This window comes from Peromyscus californicus, unplaced genomic scaffold (assembly GCF_007827085.1).
Source record: "Peromyscus californicus insignis strain IS unplaced genomic scaffold, ASM782708v3 Scaffold_9__1_contigs__length_137607984, whole genome shotgun sequence".
NCBI classification, from domain to species: Eukaryota; Metazoa; Chordata; class Mammalia; order Rodentia; family Cricetidae; genus Peromyscus; species Peromyscus californicus.
Window position 1 is genome coordinate 104,359,531 of NW_026294617.1, and position 20,374 is coordinate 104,379,904.

At 43.1% G+C, this 20,374-nt stretch overlaps 1 protein-coding gene across 15 annotated transcripts in view; it reads right to left on the bottom strand.

Annotated features, from left to right (window-relative positions):
* Nucleotides 1-20,374, bottom strand: part of Ank2 (ankyrin 2) — a 596,871-nt gene that overhangs the window by 310,811 nt on the left and 265,686 nt on the right. For 6 of the 15 annotated variants that reach the window (XM_052731652.1, XM_052731651.1, XM_052731649.1 and 3 more), the window contains exon 1: nucleotides 4,645-4,817. The exons of 2 other annotated variants lie outside the window; for them this stretch is intronic. In XM_052731652.1, the coding sequence (XP_052587612.1) occupies nucleotides 4,645-4,728 (84 nt within the window). In that variant the 5' untranslated portion in view covers nucleotides 4,729-4,817. Of the gene's footprint in view, nucleotides 1-4,644; nucleotides 4,828-20,374 lie in introns of those variants that run through there. 7 more of the 15 variants (XM_052731623.1, XM_052731619.1, XM_052731629.1 and 4 more) reach the window with 4 other exon arrangements.

Below are 20,374 nucleotides of genomic sequence, written 5' to 3' on the forward strand. Positions count from 1 at the left end.
GTTCCATCCCAAAATCCACACAATGGAAAGAGAGAACTGACTCCCACAATGTCCTCTGACCTCCACATGTGCCCCGTGGCAAGTGTACCTCTATCCCAACACAGAAAAATAAACAAATGTTAAAAATTATTTAAAACACAAACATAATGAAAAAAGTCACAATATTCATGGCTATTCCCACAACCTGTATCCAAGCACCTTAAATGAATGACTTGTCTTGGAACAACTTACCAAGCCTAGAGGTCTTAAGGAACTGTCACATGTGATTGATGCTTGGCCTTTTCCATTTTCACTCATGTAAATTCTCTAAGGCTCCTTCAGCCTCTTCTGGGGCCAAGTCACTGCCATCTTATTGGCATAAAGTTGGAAAGCAAGTCGAGATGCATGACAGCATGCCTCTAGGTTGCTTTAATATGATCAGCCAAAATACCATGTAGAATAAGAAGTTTCTAATACCATGCGGAATAAGAAGTTTCTGTGGAGTCACCTCGGATTTAGAGTGCACTCAAAACTTCCCTATACTCTACATTTCCATAGCTCCTAATGTTTCATTTTTGACCCAGAATCTAGTCAAAATTGGCACAGCCTCTTGCCTTTTCTCCACATATTACCCCCCGGAACATCGACCTCAATTCTTCACCTTCGTTAATACTGATTTTGTGTGAAATAATTGTGTCTTAAGGAAACTGTTCTTTGAAATATTAGCAGCATTACTAGCCACAACTTATTTTCCTTGGACCTAAAGAGCATGCAATAATAAAGGAATCTGTCTCTCAGCAGAAGTATCTTTGTGTTGAAGCTTGAAAGAGCAAATAGGAGCCACTAACTTCCAGCAGCTGGCCATGGTGTCCTATTGAACAAGGGCAATTCCAGGAGCATCCACATCTCCCAAGGTCATTCTGTGACCAGCATGGAGCAAGACAGAAACAGGACCTCACCCTTATCATGTCCCAACACAGACAAAGCACAGACATAGCCCAAGCCACAAAATACCAAACACCCCATCTTTTGATAAATGAGAGAGAGGTCTTTGCCAATCACGGCTCTCGTAACACCAAATTGTACCTGCTTTCTGATGTCGTCCAGAGAATGAACTCCTACTCTCTGGGAACCCCTTTCTAATGCAAATCCTGTCATCAAGGTCAATCCACATCCTGTGATTCCCCAGGGTACCTCTCACTGCAATGGTCCACTGGCCTTGTGTTGTGTATCTTCCTGCTCACTGCAGTAGGTCAAAAACACAACAGTTCAACCACAGGTGACTTCCTAGTGGTCACAGCGGAGGAGGCTAACAAGCTCAATTACTGAAGGTCAACACGAAAGTCCCTGAAGAAATCGCTGTCCTTAGGGTACTCACCAAAATTCTGCTATAAACAAACACTTCTTTGAGCCTGTTTTCTAACAGGCTCTTGTGGCCAAAGACCCTCCAGTCCTTCCCCTCAGAACCACTTTCATGACATATAAAGAAGAGGTCATGGACCATCTGCTCTTCATTTACTGGAGCAGAGGCATGTTTACAAGGAACATGATGAGCAGATGGATCTCCACCTGGGCCAAGGCAAGCTGGTAGCCAATCATCCTGGATACTCAGAATTCCACACCAGATCACAGTGAACCTCTACCAAAAAAAAAAAAAAAAAAAACCACTGCCACCTGGAGGGCTTGGCATGGACTTTGCTCCAGTTCTTGCTTTTCTCCACTTGTACGTCCTTCCCAGATGCTTATCTCTTGATTATTATTTCCTAACCAAAGAATATTTAATGGTCTAGTTTTTACACAAAAAAATTAAAGGAGGCTATGCAGTGGTAGAGAGCTTACCTAGAACACACAAGGCCCAATAGCTAGTATCACAGCAAGAAATATTGGATTGGGGAGGTGGGATGGCTCACTCAATAAAGTGATGTCTTGCAAACATAAGGACCTGAATTCAATTCCCAGATCAAAATGTCACATATTTTTACAATTGTGTGTAAGCATTTGTAATTCCAGTACTGGGAGGCGGGGCAAGAGATGGGAGTAGCCCTCAGGATTACTGGTCAGTCAGTCTAGCATCATTAGGAAGCATCAGGCCAATGAGGGATGCTCTAAAAGAAGCCATCCCCTTCCTAAGAACACCCAGGTTCTTCTCTGGATTCTATATGTGCACAAGTGTGTACACCCACATACATGAACATACACACACACATATACACACACACCAAATAAGTAAAAAAAAGAGAAAGAAGAAAGGAAGTGAGGAAGGAAAGAGTGAGGAAGAAATTTAAGTTACCTACTGTGTAAAATAATATGAAACAATAATCAGCTCCATTCTGCATTCATATACATTGCAATGGTTTATATGGGATATACTTTTCTAAATTATTTCAAATTAGAGTATATAACTTTCAGTGTTTTTAAGCCTGCTAACCTTTCAACACTAATAACATATTCTGTTATTTCATTTCTTTCAAAAGTATAACAGACTTCCCTCCTGAAAGGCTTACTACAATAAACACCCATTAAGAAAACAATAATAGCACAAAATTTTATCAACTAGACATTACATAGGGTCCAAATAGTTTTGTGTCTGTTATTTTGAATCCTCACAAGATACTCAAGCATGTATACAATTATCCTGTGTTCACAGATGCGTACTCACGTATGCGAGTACAAATGTGAAGGGATGCATTGAGATTCGAACCTACTTTCATGAGACTTGACATATTGAGGGTGTGTGTACACATCCTCTCCACCATGTAATAAACGTGTTTTTAAGGGCAACTCTTTTTAGGTGAAATGGCTTTCAACACTCAATAATTCAGTGTTCAAGTGCATGCACACACATATATATTCAAAACTTGCTACTAATTGCTATATTTTAGCTATAAAAGGAATACACTCCTAAAATCAACTGAGAAAAATGAAACCTAAAGAAATATTATACTTGTTACATGGAGGGTTTTAGTGTTTCAGTGTCCTGTCAAACTTTGAGATGGCTTTGGTCCTGTGAATTTACTACCATCTTCAAGAGCTTAAAATTTCCTTGAGATCCCTTCCCCACCCCCTTAGCAATCCTTAGGATCCTGCTTTTAATGCAGCAAAGGGGCTTCAGAGAAAAACCGGGGGAATCTTGAAATGATGGTGTGAGTTACAGCAGATCCGTGGCCCCCACCTCAATCAGCTAATATGCTATAAAAACACCCTGCAGTGATGGGAAATCCGGAACTCTCAGGTACTTAAGGATTCTGTGTTCACATCTCCCTGAATTATCTATTTTCCTTTTATCAGACATCACTGTCTGTGTGCTATTATTAAAAAACTGTCATGTGTGAGCACACTTATTTTGAAGGAATTACATGACCACATGACACTATACAACAAATGCACCACTCTCTTGTTCGCTGTATCTTTTAATTATCAGAGATTTCAAATTATTTAGACTTTTACTAGGAGACATTTATTATACCACAGAGCTATAGTTTTGAAACACCATGCAAACCCAACAGTAGCAAAATGAGAAATATTCATTTGTTTATAACTATTATTTTTTTGTGATCTGCTCTTGCAAAATCCAAAGACATCAAAGCAGTAGAAATCATTTCTGTGAGAATCAGATGAAATACCCCGCCCATATTCTTCCTCCAGGATATGAAGGGATCTTAGGATTGATCTGGGAAGCATCTCTTTCAAAGGTGGGGCTCAAGAGCTCTAGAAGGCAACAGTTCACCAGGAGTCAGGCCATAAAGAAGTGCTGGGTGGGGCCGCCTAGTTTGCAACAACCCCCCACCACACACACACACACACACACACACACACACACACACACACACACACACACACACACACACATCATGGGTGTCATTTCCATGAAAATCAAGGATGTGGGAATGTATCAGAGTAAGAAATCCTACACACTGCTTTGTGTGCCCAACCCCTCCCCCCAGCCCATAATATCTTTAGCTGTTTATCTTAATCTTAGAAAGAGCTATCACGCTAATGTCAGAGAAAACTGCAGAGGATCTAAGAAAGCAAAGGAAGAGCATGCCGCCGGGGAATCCTGCTCCTCCGGTCACCAGTCTTTCCTCCATAGGAAGAACACACTAAGGGTGGGACCAAAAAGGCATACCCTGTCTAGACATCTCAAGATCATCACCCAGCAAACACAGATGGCCAAAAATCTGCGTTACGCTTCCAAAGCCACCTCGCTATACATTCTGACTCTTAAACTCAGTCATTCAAAGAAAAAACAATAGTAATAAACGACTTGTAGCCAGTGAACACCCAAAGCATACATGGGATTTGGCAAGCCCCAGCGAGCCTCCGAACACACCTTAGCCGTGCTCACTTCACCGTGCTCTCTTCACCGTGCTCCAGTCACGGGTTCATAGTGAACCCCAGGCTTCATTCCGAATCCCCAGAAAGCAGGCGTTTGCACCTGCCTCTTTCCAAAGCAAGGCTTGGCACTCCTACTGTCTATAGTTAGTTACTCCTAAGCCCCCACGGCTTCCCCAGCCTTGCAGTGGCATGCACACACACACACACACACACACACACACACACACACACACACACACACACACACTCTTGCGCGCGCGCACGGGTACACACACACACACACACACACACACACATTTATATACAGACGTTCTGGAGCCTCCAATGCACCTTCTTGGGTCTTTTTCTTCTCTGACTACTGCCGTTGAACTTTTCTCCACTGTCGCTTTTCTGAGCTGCATCTTCGTTCATCATTTTGAGCAGTTTGGGAAGGAAATAGCTGTGCCATCAACCCCGGCCGCGGAAACAGACCACTGGCGAGCATGCACTTGCAGGAGGCAGGCGGGAGCAGGAGGAGGGGTGGGGAAGGGGCGCGCGCTAGGAGGGCGAGGACGGTGACGTTGCCATGGTAGCAGCTGCCACAACTGTTTATCTGACTGCATTGTTAAATCGGATTCAACCAATTACCATCGGGGGACAGGCTACAATAAAGAACGCTGTGAAAAAAAGAATGCCTGGGACAGGAGCAATTTGGGGAACCCTGCTGCTTGCCTTTCGACACACCCATTACAGGATCGGTGCCTGCCACGCATAAAACCTGCACTTCATTTTCCTCCTCCAGGTACTTCAGTGGGAAAGACACAATGCATACAGAGAAAATGATGACACCTGAATGTCTGAACCCGAAGGGGTGCACTGTAGTGGGTCCAGATGAGGAAATGGAGTCTATTAATCTCCTAAAGTAATTATAAGAAAGTTACATTTTTACCATGCTAGTCACTTGATGCAAGGCTAATAACCTTTTAAAACTCTGCTTAAGGATGGCTTCTGTCATCAAGCTTGAGAACAGCTTCAACAGCCATCAGCAACCTGACCACTCCCTCCTGGCAAGGCAAGCTCTAATAGCACCTGAATCACTCCACCCCACCCCCACCCCCCCCCACCCCCCCACCCCCCCCACCTCCACACCTCCCCCCACTCCACCCATTCACCACTTGACAGCCTAGAGATAATGGGGAGGAGGGAAGATCATCGATGATTTTTCTCAGAACCAACACAACAGCCTTCCTTAACAGCAGTTAACCAAGGTCTGTTAAATATGTAAGACAAACAACATGTCACGGAGGTAAAACATTTCATACCTATTATAGAGATTCTCTGAGCACAGTTCGATTGACTGGTGAATAAAACATAAGCTCTAATCTCAGGGACCTTTTCATCTGATTTTCCAGAACTGTTCTGGGTAAGACAATGTGGTTTGCTTATGTAACAAGAATCCTAATTTCATCTATTGGATTAAGGTGGCTATTTCTATATTTACTGTTAAACTGTGGGTGCAAGCAGAGCTAGATATATTTTGCACAAGCACACATGCTAACTACTCATCCTTATTCCTAGAAAACTCAAAGTATAACATGCAGACTACTTAAGTGTAAAAACTGTGAAAATTAAAACAGGGAGAGAATGTATGTAAGTATGCTGTGAAGACTGAAAGTACCTCTGCACTTCTGTTAGGAATCCCATTATTACCACAAATGTGATGCTCTCAACTCAGAAATGTCTTCCTTAAAGATGCTTCTTACATGAAAATGAAGTCACCTGCCAAAAAACACCTCAACAAAGACTTCCCATTCTTTTCTCACTGCTCCTTCTCTCTGCCTCGCTGTCCGCTGTCCGGAGATGCTTGCCACATCCCACACTGAGTTAGCCGCACCTTGCCGCCCTCACTCCCTCCCTTGCTTCTGTTCCAGCACATCCATCCCACAAGCACTGTGCCACGGTGACACCGGGGTCCCACAGACAGGGCAAAGACTCCGAGCTTCCTTTGTTCTGACACAAAGCCCTACGAGAATGTCTACAAGAAGCTTCCAGAAGTAACTTCTACTGTTATCAGAGTCCACACCAAAATTTCCAAGATGTCCCCTGTCTATCTACCATCCTCCCTCATCTTTCCTTGTTCCCTCCCCTTCTCTAGGGGAGTTCCTTGACTTGACTTTTCTTGAGCGCAACCTCGGCTTAGAAACCTGAATTATGACTAAATAAATATGTATTGTGGCCAAAACAAAGAACCAGGGAGACTCCCTCTGACCCCCAGGGACATGGGAGCAAAGAAAACAGAAAACATGTTTGTCACTAGATTCCTTATATTCTAACAGGGAGATTAGATGAGAAGCAAAACTATTAGTGAGTTCTATGAGGGAAAAGTAGGGCGGAGAGTGACGAGAGGCAGATGATGGTTTATGTAAGGTGCCTGGGCACGGTCCCCAGAAATCTGAATGAAGTGAGAGATCTAGCCAAGCAACTCTCTGAAAGAAAAATAGTACAGTCAAGGAGGACAGCCATTGAAAGTCCTCAGAAAAAGAAGGAAGATGTCTATAGTAGCTAGGTCTACCAGAGACACATTACGAATAGTCATCATTCTTGGAAGTCAGAATCAGCTTTTCAATCAATAGAGTTGGCTGACAAATTAGAATACTCATTGTTCATCTCTATACAAACTGGAAACAAACACACTTCATATTATAGCAGTTTATGATCTGGTAACTTCTGATAGAGTTTGGCCAACCTCTTATAACGGTGCTTTCCATATAGGCAATGAACAACTTTAAATACCCAGGTTCAGTCCTCTGCCTTAGGTAATCAAAAAAAAAAAAAAAAATGCCAGAGTGTTTGTCCTAATCCTTTTCTGGTGTTAAATGTCTGAGACCAGATAATTCATAAATAATACAAATGTCTACCTCATAGTTCTAGAGACTAGGAAATCCAAGATCATGGCACAGCATCTTTGACTCTAGAGAGGGCCCAGTATCTTTTCCCAAGACAGTACCTAAATGCTCTTTGCTGTGGATGCATGATGGAAGCAGCAGAAGGGCAAACGAGGGGGCCCAGCTAGTATCCTTTTGAAAGGTCCCTAATCCCATTCATGACTCTGTCCTTGTGATTCAGTCACCTCCTGAAGCCTTTCCTCCCCCATTACCATCATACCCGGGATGATGTTTCAGCATCAATGCATAACAGTGCTGTTATAGAAATAGAAAAATAGAAAATCTTACACATACTTGTTTTTCAGAGTGAAAGAATGGCACTAACATAATGCCAGCTCCCAATAGAGGTAAACATCTACATTAACCTATGATAACTATTTCACCCAGGAGGGACTGTCCAAATGTCTAAGTGAGTAGGTGTTCTTTCTTCGCCTTCTGAAGTCTTCAATCTGTGCCTCTCATCCAGAAACTCTTTCATTTCTATCCTAACAATGTGTAGTGAGCATGCAGGCCAAACGGACTCTAAACTCCTTGAAGGCAGGGTTTATATATACATTGACATGCCCCATGAACCTGACACAGTGTGCAGTGTCTGGTAGAAGCTAAGGAACTATTTTTAAATACAATACAGAAATACGTTCAATACTGAGCCAAACGTGGTGGTACCATGGCTATAGTCCCAGTGAGTGGAAGGCTGAAGCAGAAGGATCAATCCAATATCAAGGCTAGCCTGGGCTACAGAGTAAGATGTGCCTAGAAGGAAGAAAGGAAGGAGTATGGGGGTACGATCCTTTAATCACAACAGTTGGGAGGTGGAAGCAGAAGGATCAGGAATTAAAGGCCAACTTTTATCATACAGAGAGTTCAAGGCCAGCCTGGGTTACAAGAGAAAAGAAAGAAAGAAAGAAAGAAAGAAAGAAAGAAAGAAAGAAAGAAAGAAAGAAAGAAAGAAAGAAAGAAAGAAAGAAAGAAAGAAGACAGGGAGGGAGGGAAGGAAGGAAAGAAAGAAGGAAGGAAGGAAGGAAGGGACATTTTCAATATTTACCATGAGTTTGAGTTTATACCACAGTAGATGTTTTCAAATCTTAGATTTTCTGCTGTGGGATGGTCTGTATGTCAAATGTGTTGCTGATTGGTCAATAAATAAATCACTGATTGGTCAGTGGCCAGGCAGGAAGTATAGGTGGGACTAACAAGGAGGAGAATAGAGCTGGGAAGTGGAAGGCTGAGTCAGAGAGACACTGCCAGCCGCCACCATGACAAGCCGCGTGTGAAGATGCCGGTAAGCCACGAGCCATGTGGCAAGGTATAGATTAATAGAAATGGATTAATTTAAGCTGTAAGAACAGTTAGCAAGAAGCCTGCCACGGCCATACAGTTTGAAACCAATATAAGTCTGTGTATTTACTTGGTCGGGTCTGAGTGGCTGTGGGACTGGCGGGTGGCAGAGATTTATCCTGACTGTGGGCCAGGCAGGAAAACTCTAGCTACAATTTTCCTTTTCTTTTATGTTCTTCTTGTTATCTAGAAGCTGTAAGTTTTCTTCAAACAACGTTTTTAAGCATATTTGAAAATTGGAGCTGATGGATTCAGGGTAGCAATGATGCTAACACCTTAAATCTATAACACAGCTTATAATTCATAAACTCTTTGTTTTCTTTAGGGATAGAAAGCCTTTCAAGCGCAGGGCTCTATATTCTCCCTTTACTGTACCCAAGCACCCACAACCATGCACACAATAAGCATTTAGTGGTTTTTAATGAGACTCTCATAACCACAAAGGGAGAAGACTCATTTTAATTCCAATATGGATAAGAAAACCAGGGCACAGACAGTTTGGCTGATTTGCCCAAGGTAACAAAGTTAATACAATCTAGAGATTACATTCCTCTGGTTGAAATCCACTATTCCTTTACTAAATCATGACTACAGTCAATGAAAAGCAGCTGCTTTATACAATGAAGTAAGACGGGCAAAGCAAGACTAAGATGGAAACGCCAGGGGCAGAAACCAGTCACATATCAGCAACCCACACAGAGAAAGGGTGAGGTCTTGATAGGTTTTATGCCACATACCTTAAAGGCATGGAGATTTATAGGTGCTTATATTAATTTTAATATGCCTGTTCTGTTTTATTAAACCATTAGAGCTAATAGTATTTTAAAAATCTAAAATCAGACTTTTTTTTTAACCATAAGACTATCTGAGTGGAGTAAAGTTCTTTTGGAGAATAAGCCATTATGCCTAAGAGACAGATCACCTTCCAAAGTTCATTTGTGAGTCAGAGCTGTCTGATGTTACAAATGCATTTTCATAGAAACAATGTTTAAAAGGTTCAGTTCGGTAAAGTTCTCAAAATGCTCCGCCCCTGGGGCTGAAAACCTTAACAACTTGGCAGAAATTCCCCAGTCCATTTTTCTTCTGGAGGTGCCGTGCACGTACACCGTTGCTATGAATGAAACTGTCAATCAGTGTCTTCGTACGTGTGGACGTGGCTGCATTTGGACACTGGGTCTTTACAGATCCAGCCACACTTAGATGAGACTGCGATGGTTTAGAGTAAGTCCTAACCTGCAATGGCCGTGTTCTGTAAAAAGAGAGACCTGCTCAGAGACATATGGGGAAGGAGGCATGCGAGGACGGAGGCAGAAACCGAAGGAAGCAGCTGTAAGAAAAGGAATGTCAAGAAGTGTCAGCAGCCACCAGAACTCAGGAGGAGGTGGAGAGGCATCCTTTGGAGCTTCAGAAAGAACATGACCGACTACTGTGCCCTACCCCCACCCCCACCCACCCACCCCCCACCCCCGCACCCACCCGCTCCAGGCAAAGTTTCATGCGGCTCAGAATGTCCTCACATTTGACTTGTAACAAAGAACTACCTTGAACTACTTGCTGATTCTCTTGTCTCTACCTCTTAAGTGCTAGATTAGAGCCCGGGCTACCACACCCAATTTTATGCTGTGCTGTGCTGGGGGTCAAACTCAGCACTTTGTACATGCTAGACAAGCAATCTAGCAACTAACTACATCCTTAAGCCCCGTTCTTTCTGGGTGACTCCTTAACTTTGGACTTCAGATTTCACAACTGTGAAGATGGTAGTTATAATGTCTTACTATTCTGTGTCATACATGGATACTTTGCCATGGCCACCCTACGAAGAGACTACAGCCATAGTCTCCCATCTCAGTGTGGTTGGTTAGTTATGAGACTTGGTTCTACCCTGCACGATATGAGTTGACTTGCATGCCACCTTCAGGCTTGCTAGTAAAGCCCACCCATAATGATGTTCTGCTCTCGTTACACGTATGCTAGCTAAACACAGAGGAAGATCTCACCCATGAGATGGAAGAGCCACAGACTGCAAAAGGCTCGGGCAGGTCTCTGTTAGCATGTGGAGACAATTCTCATTTTTCTACTGATATCGAGAGGCGTGGAAAACTATTTTTCCAGTGTGTTAGTCACGGAAATTGTGACGCTGCTTTTCACAGCAGCTAGTCAGTGGTAGCCAACCGTATCTGTTCACTTTAGCATGTTACATGAATGACACTCAGTACATCCAAGTTCTGAGCTGTGAGAAATGGATCTTATTCCCCGGACTAAAGGCGCTGGCCTGATTAGAAAGTGAGGAATCAAAGGGGGGTCAGTAGAGCCACAGAGATAAATATCACTTATAAGAAATATGAAGAAGGGGTGCCTTGTAGGTTTAGGGTATCATATTCTCAGGTCAACTCCTGTCCATCCTCCTTTTCCTCCTAGCTCTCTTCCTGGATACATTCTTTGCATTCTGCTGCTGAAAGTCACCGGGTAATCACTGTGGACCCCCCTCTTGACCTACAGAGAACAGGAACTTAGAACTTGCAATGGTTTATCTTGATGTCAATTTAATGGGGTTTTGTTATTGTGTGTGTGTGTGTGTGTGTGTGTGTGTGTGTGTGTGTGTGTGTGTGTGTCTGAAAGAAAGTGTGAGAGAGAGGGGAGAATATGAATGTGTGTACAGTGTCTCCATGTGAGAATTCTGAGGTGGCCATGTGTGAATATGCAAAGGCGAGAGAAGTTTGCTGAGTGTCTTCCTCTCTTTCTCTGCCTTATTGTCTTGAGAAGGGGCCTCTCACTGAACTGGAGGCTCATCACTTAGATTAGGATGGCTGACCAGTGAGCCCTCAGGATCCGCCCCCTCAGCACTGAGGTGACAGGCACACATAGTCCTACACGCCTCGGGTGCTGGGGATTTTAGCCCAGCTCCTCATGCTTGTAGAGCACGCGCTCTTAATCACCCCAGGCCCTCGACAGGATTTAGGATCAGCCTAGGAGACAAACTGCTGGGCATGTCTGTGACGGCGTTTTTAGAGCACATACATGAGGCAGAAAGACTCACCCTGAATGTGAGGGGCACCATCCGTGGTCTGGAATCCTGAACTAGGGAAAAAGACCAAAGGATAAACACAACAGTCGTCTCTTTCAGATTCCTGACTGGTGGACAATGTGAGGCAGCGGCTACAGCTACCCTCAGCACAGCATCCTCCCTGCCATGACGGACGGTTCCCTCGACCTGTGAGCCCTGGTGTAACCTTTGTTCCTTAAGTGGCTTCCCTCAGAGATTTTCCCACAAGAAAAGCCACTGATTTTACATATCTCATAAAGTATGCCATTTTTGAGGCACTCTCGGGCTTCTTGGTTTTATGGGTTTTTTTTTCTTTTTTCTTCCCCCCCAAAGGAAGAAACATAGCAAAATGAAAGGTAGAAAGAAAACAAAGGGAAACTTCACCTTCTCAAAATTCACAGTTACAGAGGCCCTGGTGTTTGTGGCGCTTCTGGCTCCCAGGGCTGCCCACCTCCAGGCCTTTTCCTGAATTGCCTGCTGCTCTTACTTCATCCTGTTTTGTACTGTTCCTCTTTGAGAGATGATCTGTAGACTCTGTACAGTAGTCCATCTACCCGGGATCTAACCCCAGGCTCATGGACCAGTCAGGAGAGCTCCCATGTTTCACTGTCAACACCAATGTGAAGTAGTTCCTCTCTCTCCCTCCTTTGAGCCTCTCCTGCCCCTTACATCACTCACTTATTATTTATTCAACAGGTACTTGCTGTGTGAAGGATACCAAATGCTGAGATCCACATGTTGGGACCTTGGCATTAATTAAGCCACCTTTTCCCCAGAAGAACCCCTATTCTAAACATGAGAATCATCAGAGAACTCTAAGTGGCTCTCTTTGTAAGGTGTAGAAGCACAAAATGGGGAAAGCTTAGAGGAAGCACCTTGTAAATTGAGAACATCTGAACCCAAAGTTCTGACACATCTACCTGAAGAACAATGTGCGAGATGAAAGTTGGGAAGAGTGACCTTCTCAGATGCGCAGTGTGAGTGTGTGCCCTCTGACGATTCAATCCTAGGCCTTAAGACATCACCAAGTGTGGCTATGTATCCACTGTCACCTTCATGTGTAGTTCTCTGTACCACCACACCTGGCCCATGTAGGTATCTCTTATGCCTGAATGTTGGTGATCCTCAGACTGCAAACATTGAAATCCTAGTGTGGTGAGATCTGGGGCTTTTGGAGCTGCATATTAGTGAGGGCTCTGAAAAGAGATAAAGCCAAAAGGATTTCTTTTTTTTTTTTTTTTTTTTTTGGTTTTTCGAGACAGGGTTTCTCTGTGCAGCTTTGCGCCTTTCCTGGGACTCACTTGGTAGCCCAGGCTGGCCTCAAACTCACAGAGATCCGCCTGGCTCTGCCTCCCGAGTGCTGGGATTAAAGGCGTGCGCCACCACCGCCCGGCCCCAAAAGGATTTCTAAAACTGGAAAAGATTTAATGTGGGAATCAGCTTACTTCATGCAATTATGGAGGCTAAGAAATCCCACAAGATAGTCTCCTACAAGCCAGAGAACCAAGAAAGTTAGTGGTTTAGTCCGAGGCTGAAGGCATCAGAGAGAATCTGGAATACTGAGAAGATGGAGGAGAAAGAGATGGAGGTTCCAAAGGAAAAGAGCAATATCTCACCTCCATCCACTTTTTTGTTCCATCTGGATTCTGACAGATGCCACTTGGATTAGATGGTGACTTTAGACACTAGTGAGAGAGGATTTTTCCTGACTTGGTCTACTGGGTTAGATGTTAATCCCCTCTGGAAACTACCTGGATACTCTTCAACATCAAGTCATCACATAAATTACTGCAGAACAGGCCTGAGGGTGGAGCCCTCATGGGTTTAGTGGCCTTTTAAGAACTCACAGGAGAGGGTCACTTTTCCTCTTGTTTATCTGTGGATTCAGTGAGAAACAAATCAGGAAGTAGTAGACCCATGTCAAGACTCCAGAGCTGCTGGTGCCGGTCTTCCAGGACTGTGAGGAATACATTTTCTAAGCTAGCTCGTCTGTAACATTTGTTTCAACAGTACCAAAGTAACACACTGCCTATGTATGATACCTTAGAGTATACAACCTGTGAGCCATGTGGCAACGTGGCCCTGTTAACTTACAGAGATTGGAATGTTGTGGAGCTTTAGGAGACACAGACTCAAAAGAGAAAGTGAGCCTTAAAGTTTACACCCTGGCGCAGAATTTCTCTCTGATTTCTGATCCCCAGATGTGAGAAAGTTACAATACCAGCCTGTGGCCACTTCTACCGCCATGCCTTCCCTAACATGATGACCTTTGTCCTCTTGAACCCGGAACCATAATAAATCATTTCCTCTCTTAAGTTGCCTCTTACCAGGTATTTGCTCACAGTAACAAGAAAAGTAACTAAAACAGCCAGAAAAGCTGCATGTATCTCTTTAACGGTCTAGGGAAGAAATGAAGTGTACATGGGCACCACTTTCAAAAGAGTGTTCTTTACAGGAAGCTACTGAGTGAGAGCTGAAGGAAGGGTGTGAAGAGCTATGTCTAAGACTACAGCAGTATCCTGAAAGAGATGATGGTGATGGAGTGGACAGACTCATTCATTAGTATGTCACCATTAAAGGTGTTACAGTCATGGTCACAGGTCAGAAAGAAGTGAGAAGCAAGAGGGATGGGCAAGAGGAGCCTTCAAGGGGACATCTTTGATATCCATTTCCTTTAGGAAAGGAGAGAACAGGACTCAGGAACATTTGCCACTCTCCAGATACCAAAACCAGTTAGAAGTAGAAAAACCAAGTCCAAGATCCACATTACAGCCCGAGGAGCTGGGCTGTGGGAGTCTTATCATGGATAAGTGTTGAAAAGCCTGAGTCAAACTTTATCTATTGTTATTTGAAACCAAGGAACCCTTAATTCTTACTTAAATGAGTACAGTGAAGGACCGCTCCCTTTAGACAACCAAAGGACTATAAATCATTGCTTCTGATACACTTAGAGGGTGTCTATCCTGATGGGAGCAGACTCAGAAACTGGTCCACTGAGTGGATTTTGTTGTTGTTGTTGTTGTTTTTCTAGACAGTCTCACTAATAAACGGAGGCTGCCCTTGAACTTTTTTTTGATCTTCCCGCCACAGTATATCTGTAGTCCTGGGATGGCAGGTGTGAGTCACCCAACCCAGCAAGAAGGATTTTAAAGCAGTATTAGTAGCAGTCAATCAGAAGCTTGTTTTCATGTTATTCCAGATATAAGATTTACCAAACAGGTATTTGGCTTCAAATTTTACCTTTTGAACCTAAATAGAAAGCCACTGGAGCCCACACTGTATAATCTGAGCCTTCCACCTCACCTCCAAATCCATAATTACTGAAATCAGTATTAGTCTCCTGTTACATAAATATGTAAATATTAGCCACAGTCTTTTAGATCAAATGTAGCCTTTCACAGACAAGCAGAATGTGGGTGAGCTTTCCGTGCGCGTCTTCGGGGCTAGGTCAGTTTTTTAGGACGTACTGTTACCTGCCTGCTCCACTGTTTCTTCAGTCTCTGGTGATATGAGTTCTTGAAAATAGATGTTCTAATTGGGTTTCCCTGTAGCTGCAAAGGAGTAGGACGCTGAAGCAGGTTGTGTCCTTGACAGACATTCTTCCAGGGTAACTTGACTACCCCTGGAAATATTTGTAATATCAAGCAAGTTTTACTATGTGAAAATAAATTTTCCTCTAATCTATAAATCTACTGATTAAAACCTAGCACATAAATAACCCATAGCCTCCGCATTTAACTCCTATATAAACAAATCATATTTAAGAGATGCGTGAGAACACAAGCCGTCATGGCATCAGAAAAGAACGTAGAACATCAGACCCGGTACCCACCCCAATCTCAACATGTAGTAAACTAGAATCCACTAGGTAAGGTTCTCTATTCAAGGCTACACATTACAAGTTTTCTCATTCTGAATCCAGTGTCCATGTCTTCTAGTAGTTGTCATTCTGTTAAAGTGAACTTTGGGATTCTTCACCTGCAGCAAACATATAGACCCTTAAATTGCTCAGATGTGCCCAGGGTGAGAAGAAAAGTTATATAAATCACTAAGCCCCAGGTAGAAATGTTTTGGGTATTACATTCAAGTTTTAAGCAAAAGGCCAAGAAGCTATTATTTTGAACTTCAGGAACATTGTAGCCGAAGAATTTTTCTCCAGTTCCCACCGCCAAGTCCCACCAGTCCCGGAGCCCACTTATAAAATAAACACACAGACTCTACCTATCCCTTAACTTGTAAGTTACGCCATTAAATAAATCTCCTTTTAACTACGTGGAGTGGCCTTAATAATTTCACCAATAGAACATAGAGTAGAAGGCTAGGGATGTGGCTCAATTGGAAGAGTGCTTGCCTAGCATACACAAAGCCCTGGGTTTGATCCTGAGTATGCATGGTGGTACCTACCTGTGATCCCAGCACTCCAAAGACTGAGCCAGAAGTATCAGACATCCAAGGTCATCTCATATACACAGTGAGTTCTAGGCTAGCCTGGGCTACAAGAGTCACTTTCTTAAATAAATAGATGCAAAATAAAAATTAAAAAGAAAACAACAAGAAGAACAACAAAAAGCTAATAGGATAATTTTCCCCAAAAGCTTCAAAACCCCGAAAAATTAGGTGAGGGATTACTAAAACGTGTTGATCAGAGTAGAAGAGGCAAAAGAGAATTAATGTAGAGGTGAGCTAGTGTTTTTACATTATTCCCCTTTCCCGTGAACGATACTGGGGAATCCATAATAAACAGTACAGCTTCAGTCTTTTAATAAAAAAGACAATGGGTGGTAAAGAAATTCGGTTTGAAATTTTATCCTTCTAAATGAATAACTAATTGTCTTAGTTAGGGTTTCTATTGCTGTGAAGAGACGCCATGAACACAGCAACTCTTATAAAGGAAAACATTTCACTGGGACTGGCTTACAAGTTCAGAGGTTTAACACATTCTCATCAAGTGGGGAAGCATGGCAGCACACAGGCAGACATGGTGCTGGAAAAGGAGCTGAGCATACTACATCCTGATCCACAGGCAGCAGGAAGAGGGAGTAAGCCACTGGGCCTGGCTTGAGCTTCCAAAACCTCAAACCCCACCCCCAGTGACACACTCTCTCCAACAAGGCCACACCTCCGAATCTTTCAAATAATGTTACTCCCTGTGAGCCTATGGGGGCTCATTCAAACTACCACACTAATGTTGGGCCACTACTCTCTCTCACATTTAAGATTTGTTGAAATTGAAAAGTTAGTTTACTTTCTAACTTCTACCTCCCAGCAGTCCATACTGATGCTAATCTATTTATCCACTATTGTCACAAATTACTTTATAAACTTTCTGGCTTTATCAATGCTTTTATTTTGCTCACAAGTTTGTGGGTCAGGGACTCAGGCCAGGATCTGCTGTCTGGCTCATTCTGATTCATGTTATGCATGGGAGCCCACCTCTACAGTGGATCCTTATTAACTCTCTGGTTCCTTGGTACTTGTTACTCTTTCCTGCATGTCAATTTGTTCCTCAGAGCTTCTCCAGATGGCCTGAACATCTCTCCGTTTGGTGATCCCAAGGTAGATGCATTCCTCCATGACAGCTGGCGTCCAAGAGGTAGACAATGGAAACTGCCAGGTCATAAAAAGTTCTGCCATATTTTATTGGTCAAAGCATCAAAATGGTGCACTCGAGTTCAAGGGGTGAAGAAATAGAGTGCCCCTGTGCGTGGTGTGGTGGAAAGGTTACATCACAGAAGAGCAATTAGGATAGGGGACATCACCCATGTTTCCTTTGCATTGACAACTTCCCTCCTGGGGCGCAGAGAGAAATTCACAAGACTCAGGAAGTTCATCAGAATTTTCAGACTCAGGAGGCCCTTTTTCCAGGTTTAGACGCAGCAAATGACTGCTGAGGAATAACAGTCGTTGCTGGAGCCGCCTGAAAGCTGAACAGGGAACCTGAAGACACAGCTTTCCTGAGTTGTCATCCGTGCTGGTGTGGGTCGCTCCGTGATGCAGCCTATGACGCATGACGCATGCTCCCGTGTTTAACCTCTTCTCCATGCGCCTGCGGGTAACCCCAACAAACTCACCAGCTCTGCAAACCATGCTTGCTAAGGCTTGTCTCTTTAGTCTTTGGTTGGAACTCCACGTGGAGTGAATCGACACTTGTTCAGATCTCTCCCAGCAAAGGTAACCCAGCAAAAAAAAACCATTCTCTCCCCAATGGAACATTTCACAGTCTGCAGGTTGCTCTACATACCTGCAGTGGCAGGCTAAACTGTCCTTTGCACTTGTCTACAGCTAAGAGGAAAACAGGTCTCTCCTTCACACTCTCTGTGCCATACAACTGTAAAACTAAAATATAAAAATAAAAAGAGGGTGGAAGAAATGGCTCAGTGGTTAAGAGCACTTGTTGCTCTTGGAGAGGACCCAGGTTTGGTTCTCAGCACTGGTATCAAACAGCTCACCACTGCCTTTAACTCCAGTCCCAAGGGCTCCAATACCCTCTTTGGTAGTCATGGACATCTGCACACATGTGATGCACATACAGACAAGCAGGAATGCACACACACACACACACACACATATATATATATATTAATAAAGTAAATAAATCATTCTTTACATATAGTGAGGGAGAAAATAATGGTCCATTTTCAAAAGAACCTGAACCAGCTTAGGTCCAGCGACAGAGAAACAAGAAACACTGGGTTCTGCTGGTAGGCTGGTCATTTTCTACCTTTTCTCCTGCCTCCCCCCCCCAACCCCCGTGCTAAAAGTCCCTAAATCTATGAGCCTCATGAATGAGGTTTGAACTGATCACTCTTCCCTTTTCTCATTCCCACCACTGACATCCAGGAACACAGTCTTTTGTTTCTGCCTTAGAAACACATCCAATGGATTCCTTCCACTATCTACTATTCCATCTCTTTCCTCCCAGTTTTGAACCACGAGGCTCAACAAGCTGGGTCTTGTTCTGTGCTCCTGTCTGAACTCTAGACAGCTGTGCATTTATTCCTTGGGAACCCGTGTTTGAGTCCCCACTATTCTCAGAATAATTTCAAATGCCTGCAGCAAGTGCTCAAAAGCATCTATGCTTCCAAGCAGTCTACTCAAAGCTATCTATATCGGAAGATGAGAAGACAGATTAAATCAAAATACAGTATATGATTACATTCTTGTTAAGGAAAAAAAGGACACAAGAGCTTCTAGGAGAGGTGCCACATCCTAATTTGGTAGGCCAGTGAAAACTCCCAAGATAAAAATTCCTATTCCTGTTTTCTTTATTCTCTCTACAGTCTGCCATCCTCGGGTCTTACAACTGACTTGATTCTTTTGAAGTATCAAGTGAAGATTTTTCTTTTTTGATGTTTAAGTGTATTTATTATTACTGGGCCCAGCGCATGCCACAGAGTGTGTGTGAAGGTCAGAGGACAACTTTTGAGAGTCACTTCTCTCCTTCCGTTATGGATCTGAGGAACTAAACTTAGGTCATCTAGCATTCATGGCAAGTGCTTTTGCCCACTAGCCCTCAAGTGGAATTTTCTAACAACTTTAATAAACTTTAGTAAATGCCTTTGCCAAGCCCCTCACTCCTCCACTTCTTGTCTGTGTTGATCACACAAGTCAGTAGCTACTTAATATGCATCTGCCTTTTCTTCCCTTACAGATAAATCCAAGACAACCCATTCTCCTGGAAGACACCAAAGAAAGTCTGCCCCCTTGGTAAGTAGTTTTGTTGTCAATAGGAAGATCAAACCCAAGACTTCCTGTATGCTATGCAAGCATTCTACTCCTGAGCTACACCCTAACTCTAACAACTGTCTTTTCTATTTTGAGTTAAAGCTGCTGCTCTTCTTTATTGCTGGTGCTTGTTTGTTTCAGTTATGTTTCCCCTGTCACTAACTTACAGCATCTACAGTGATAGGAAAGTCTGGCTTTCTTTCTTTCTTTTTTTCTTTTTTTAAGTAGATGTCAACTTAACTTAGAACAAAGGATGAGTTCCAGAAGTTTGAAATGTTTAGTCTGTGAGATATTTGACATTAGTTCTTGGATAACCCACAGAAAACCTCTGTATCTCTCCACATAGTTCTCAGATATGTTACTAACATTTTAAATATTTATGTAAGGAAATGAATTTCATAATGCAGGGGAAATGCCAAAACAACTTCTCAAATACGCCATCTTACACCAGGACTAAAGAAGAGAGGGATATCATTGGGCAAAATGAATCGAGTAATAGTCTCATTTTCCACACATCCTCAGAAACAGGTCAATATGCCTTCAGCAAACACCACCAGGTAGTGCTGAGAGCCAGGCTCTGTCTTCCACTCTAGAGATACAGAGCTATCTGTATCTCTAATTAAGATGCAATACTTTTCTTCAAGGACATATAGAAAGAGATAATCTCTTCTCACTGAGAACTTTCCATTCCTACCTTCACTCTAACCCGTGAAAGTTAAAACCATTCCCGGGAAGGCTCCTTTTAATGGGCCAGTCTTTTCTCATCAACATTTTCTTACCAACAATTTTGAACAAAGGGCATGTAATGTGTTGACCAGTTGAATAAATTGCAGATGATTCCGAATTATTTTGCTAAGATTTAAAGCCCAACTAGTTACTCCCTTTAAGAGGTACAAACATCAGTGGGCTCCTCCTCTTGGCTAATATAAGGAATGTTTATGACTCAAGAAGCTTTTGCCTAATTTTCCCCTCTTTTTTCCCATAATCATCATCTTCAAATCTAACCCACATTCTGGGTTTTTCTATACTG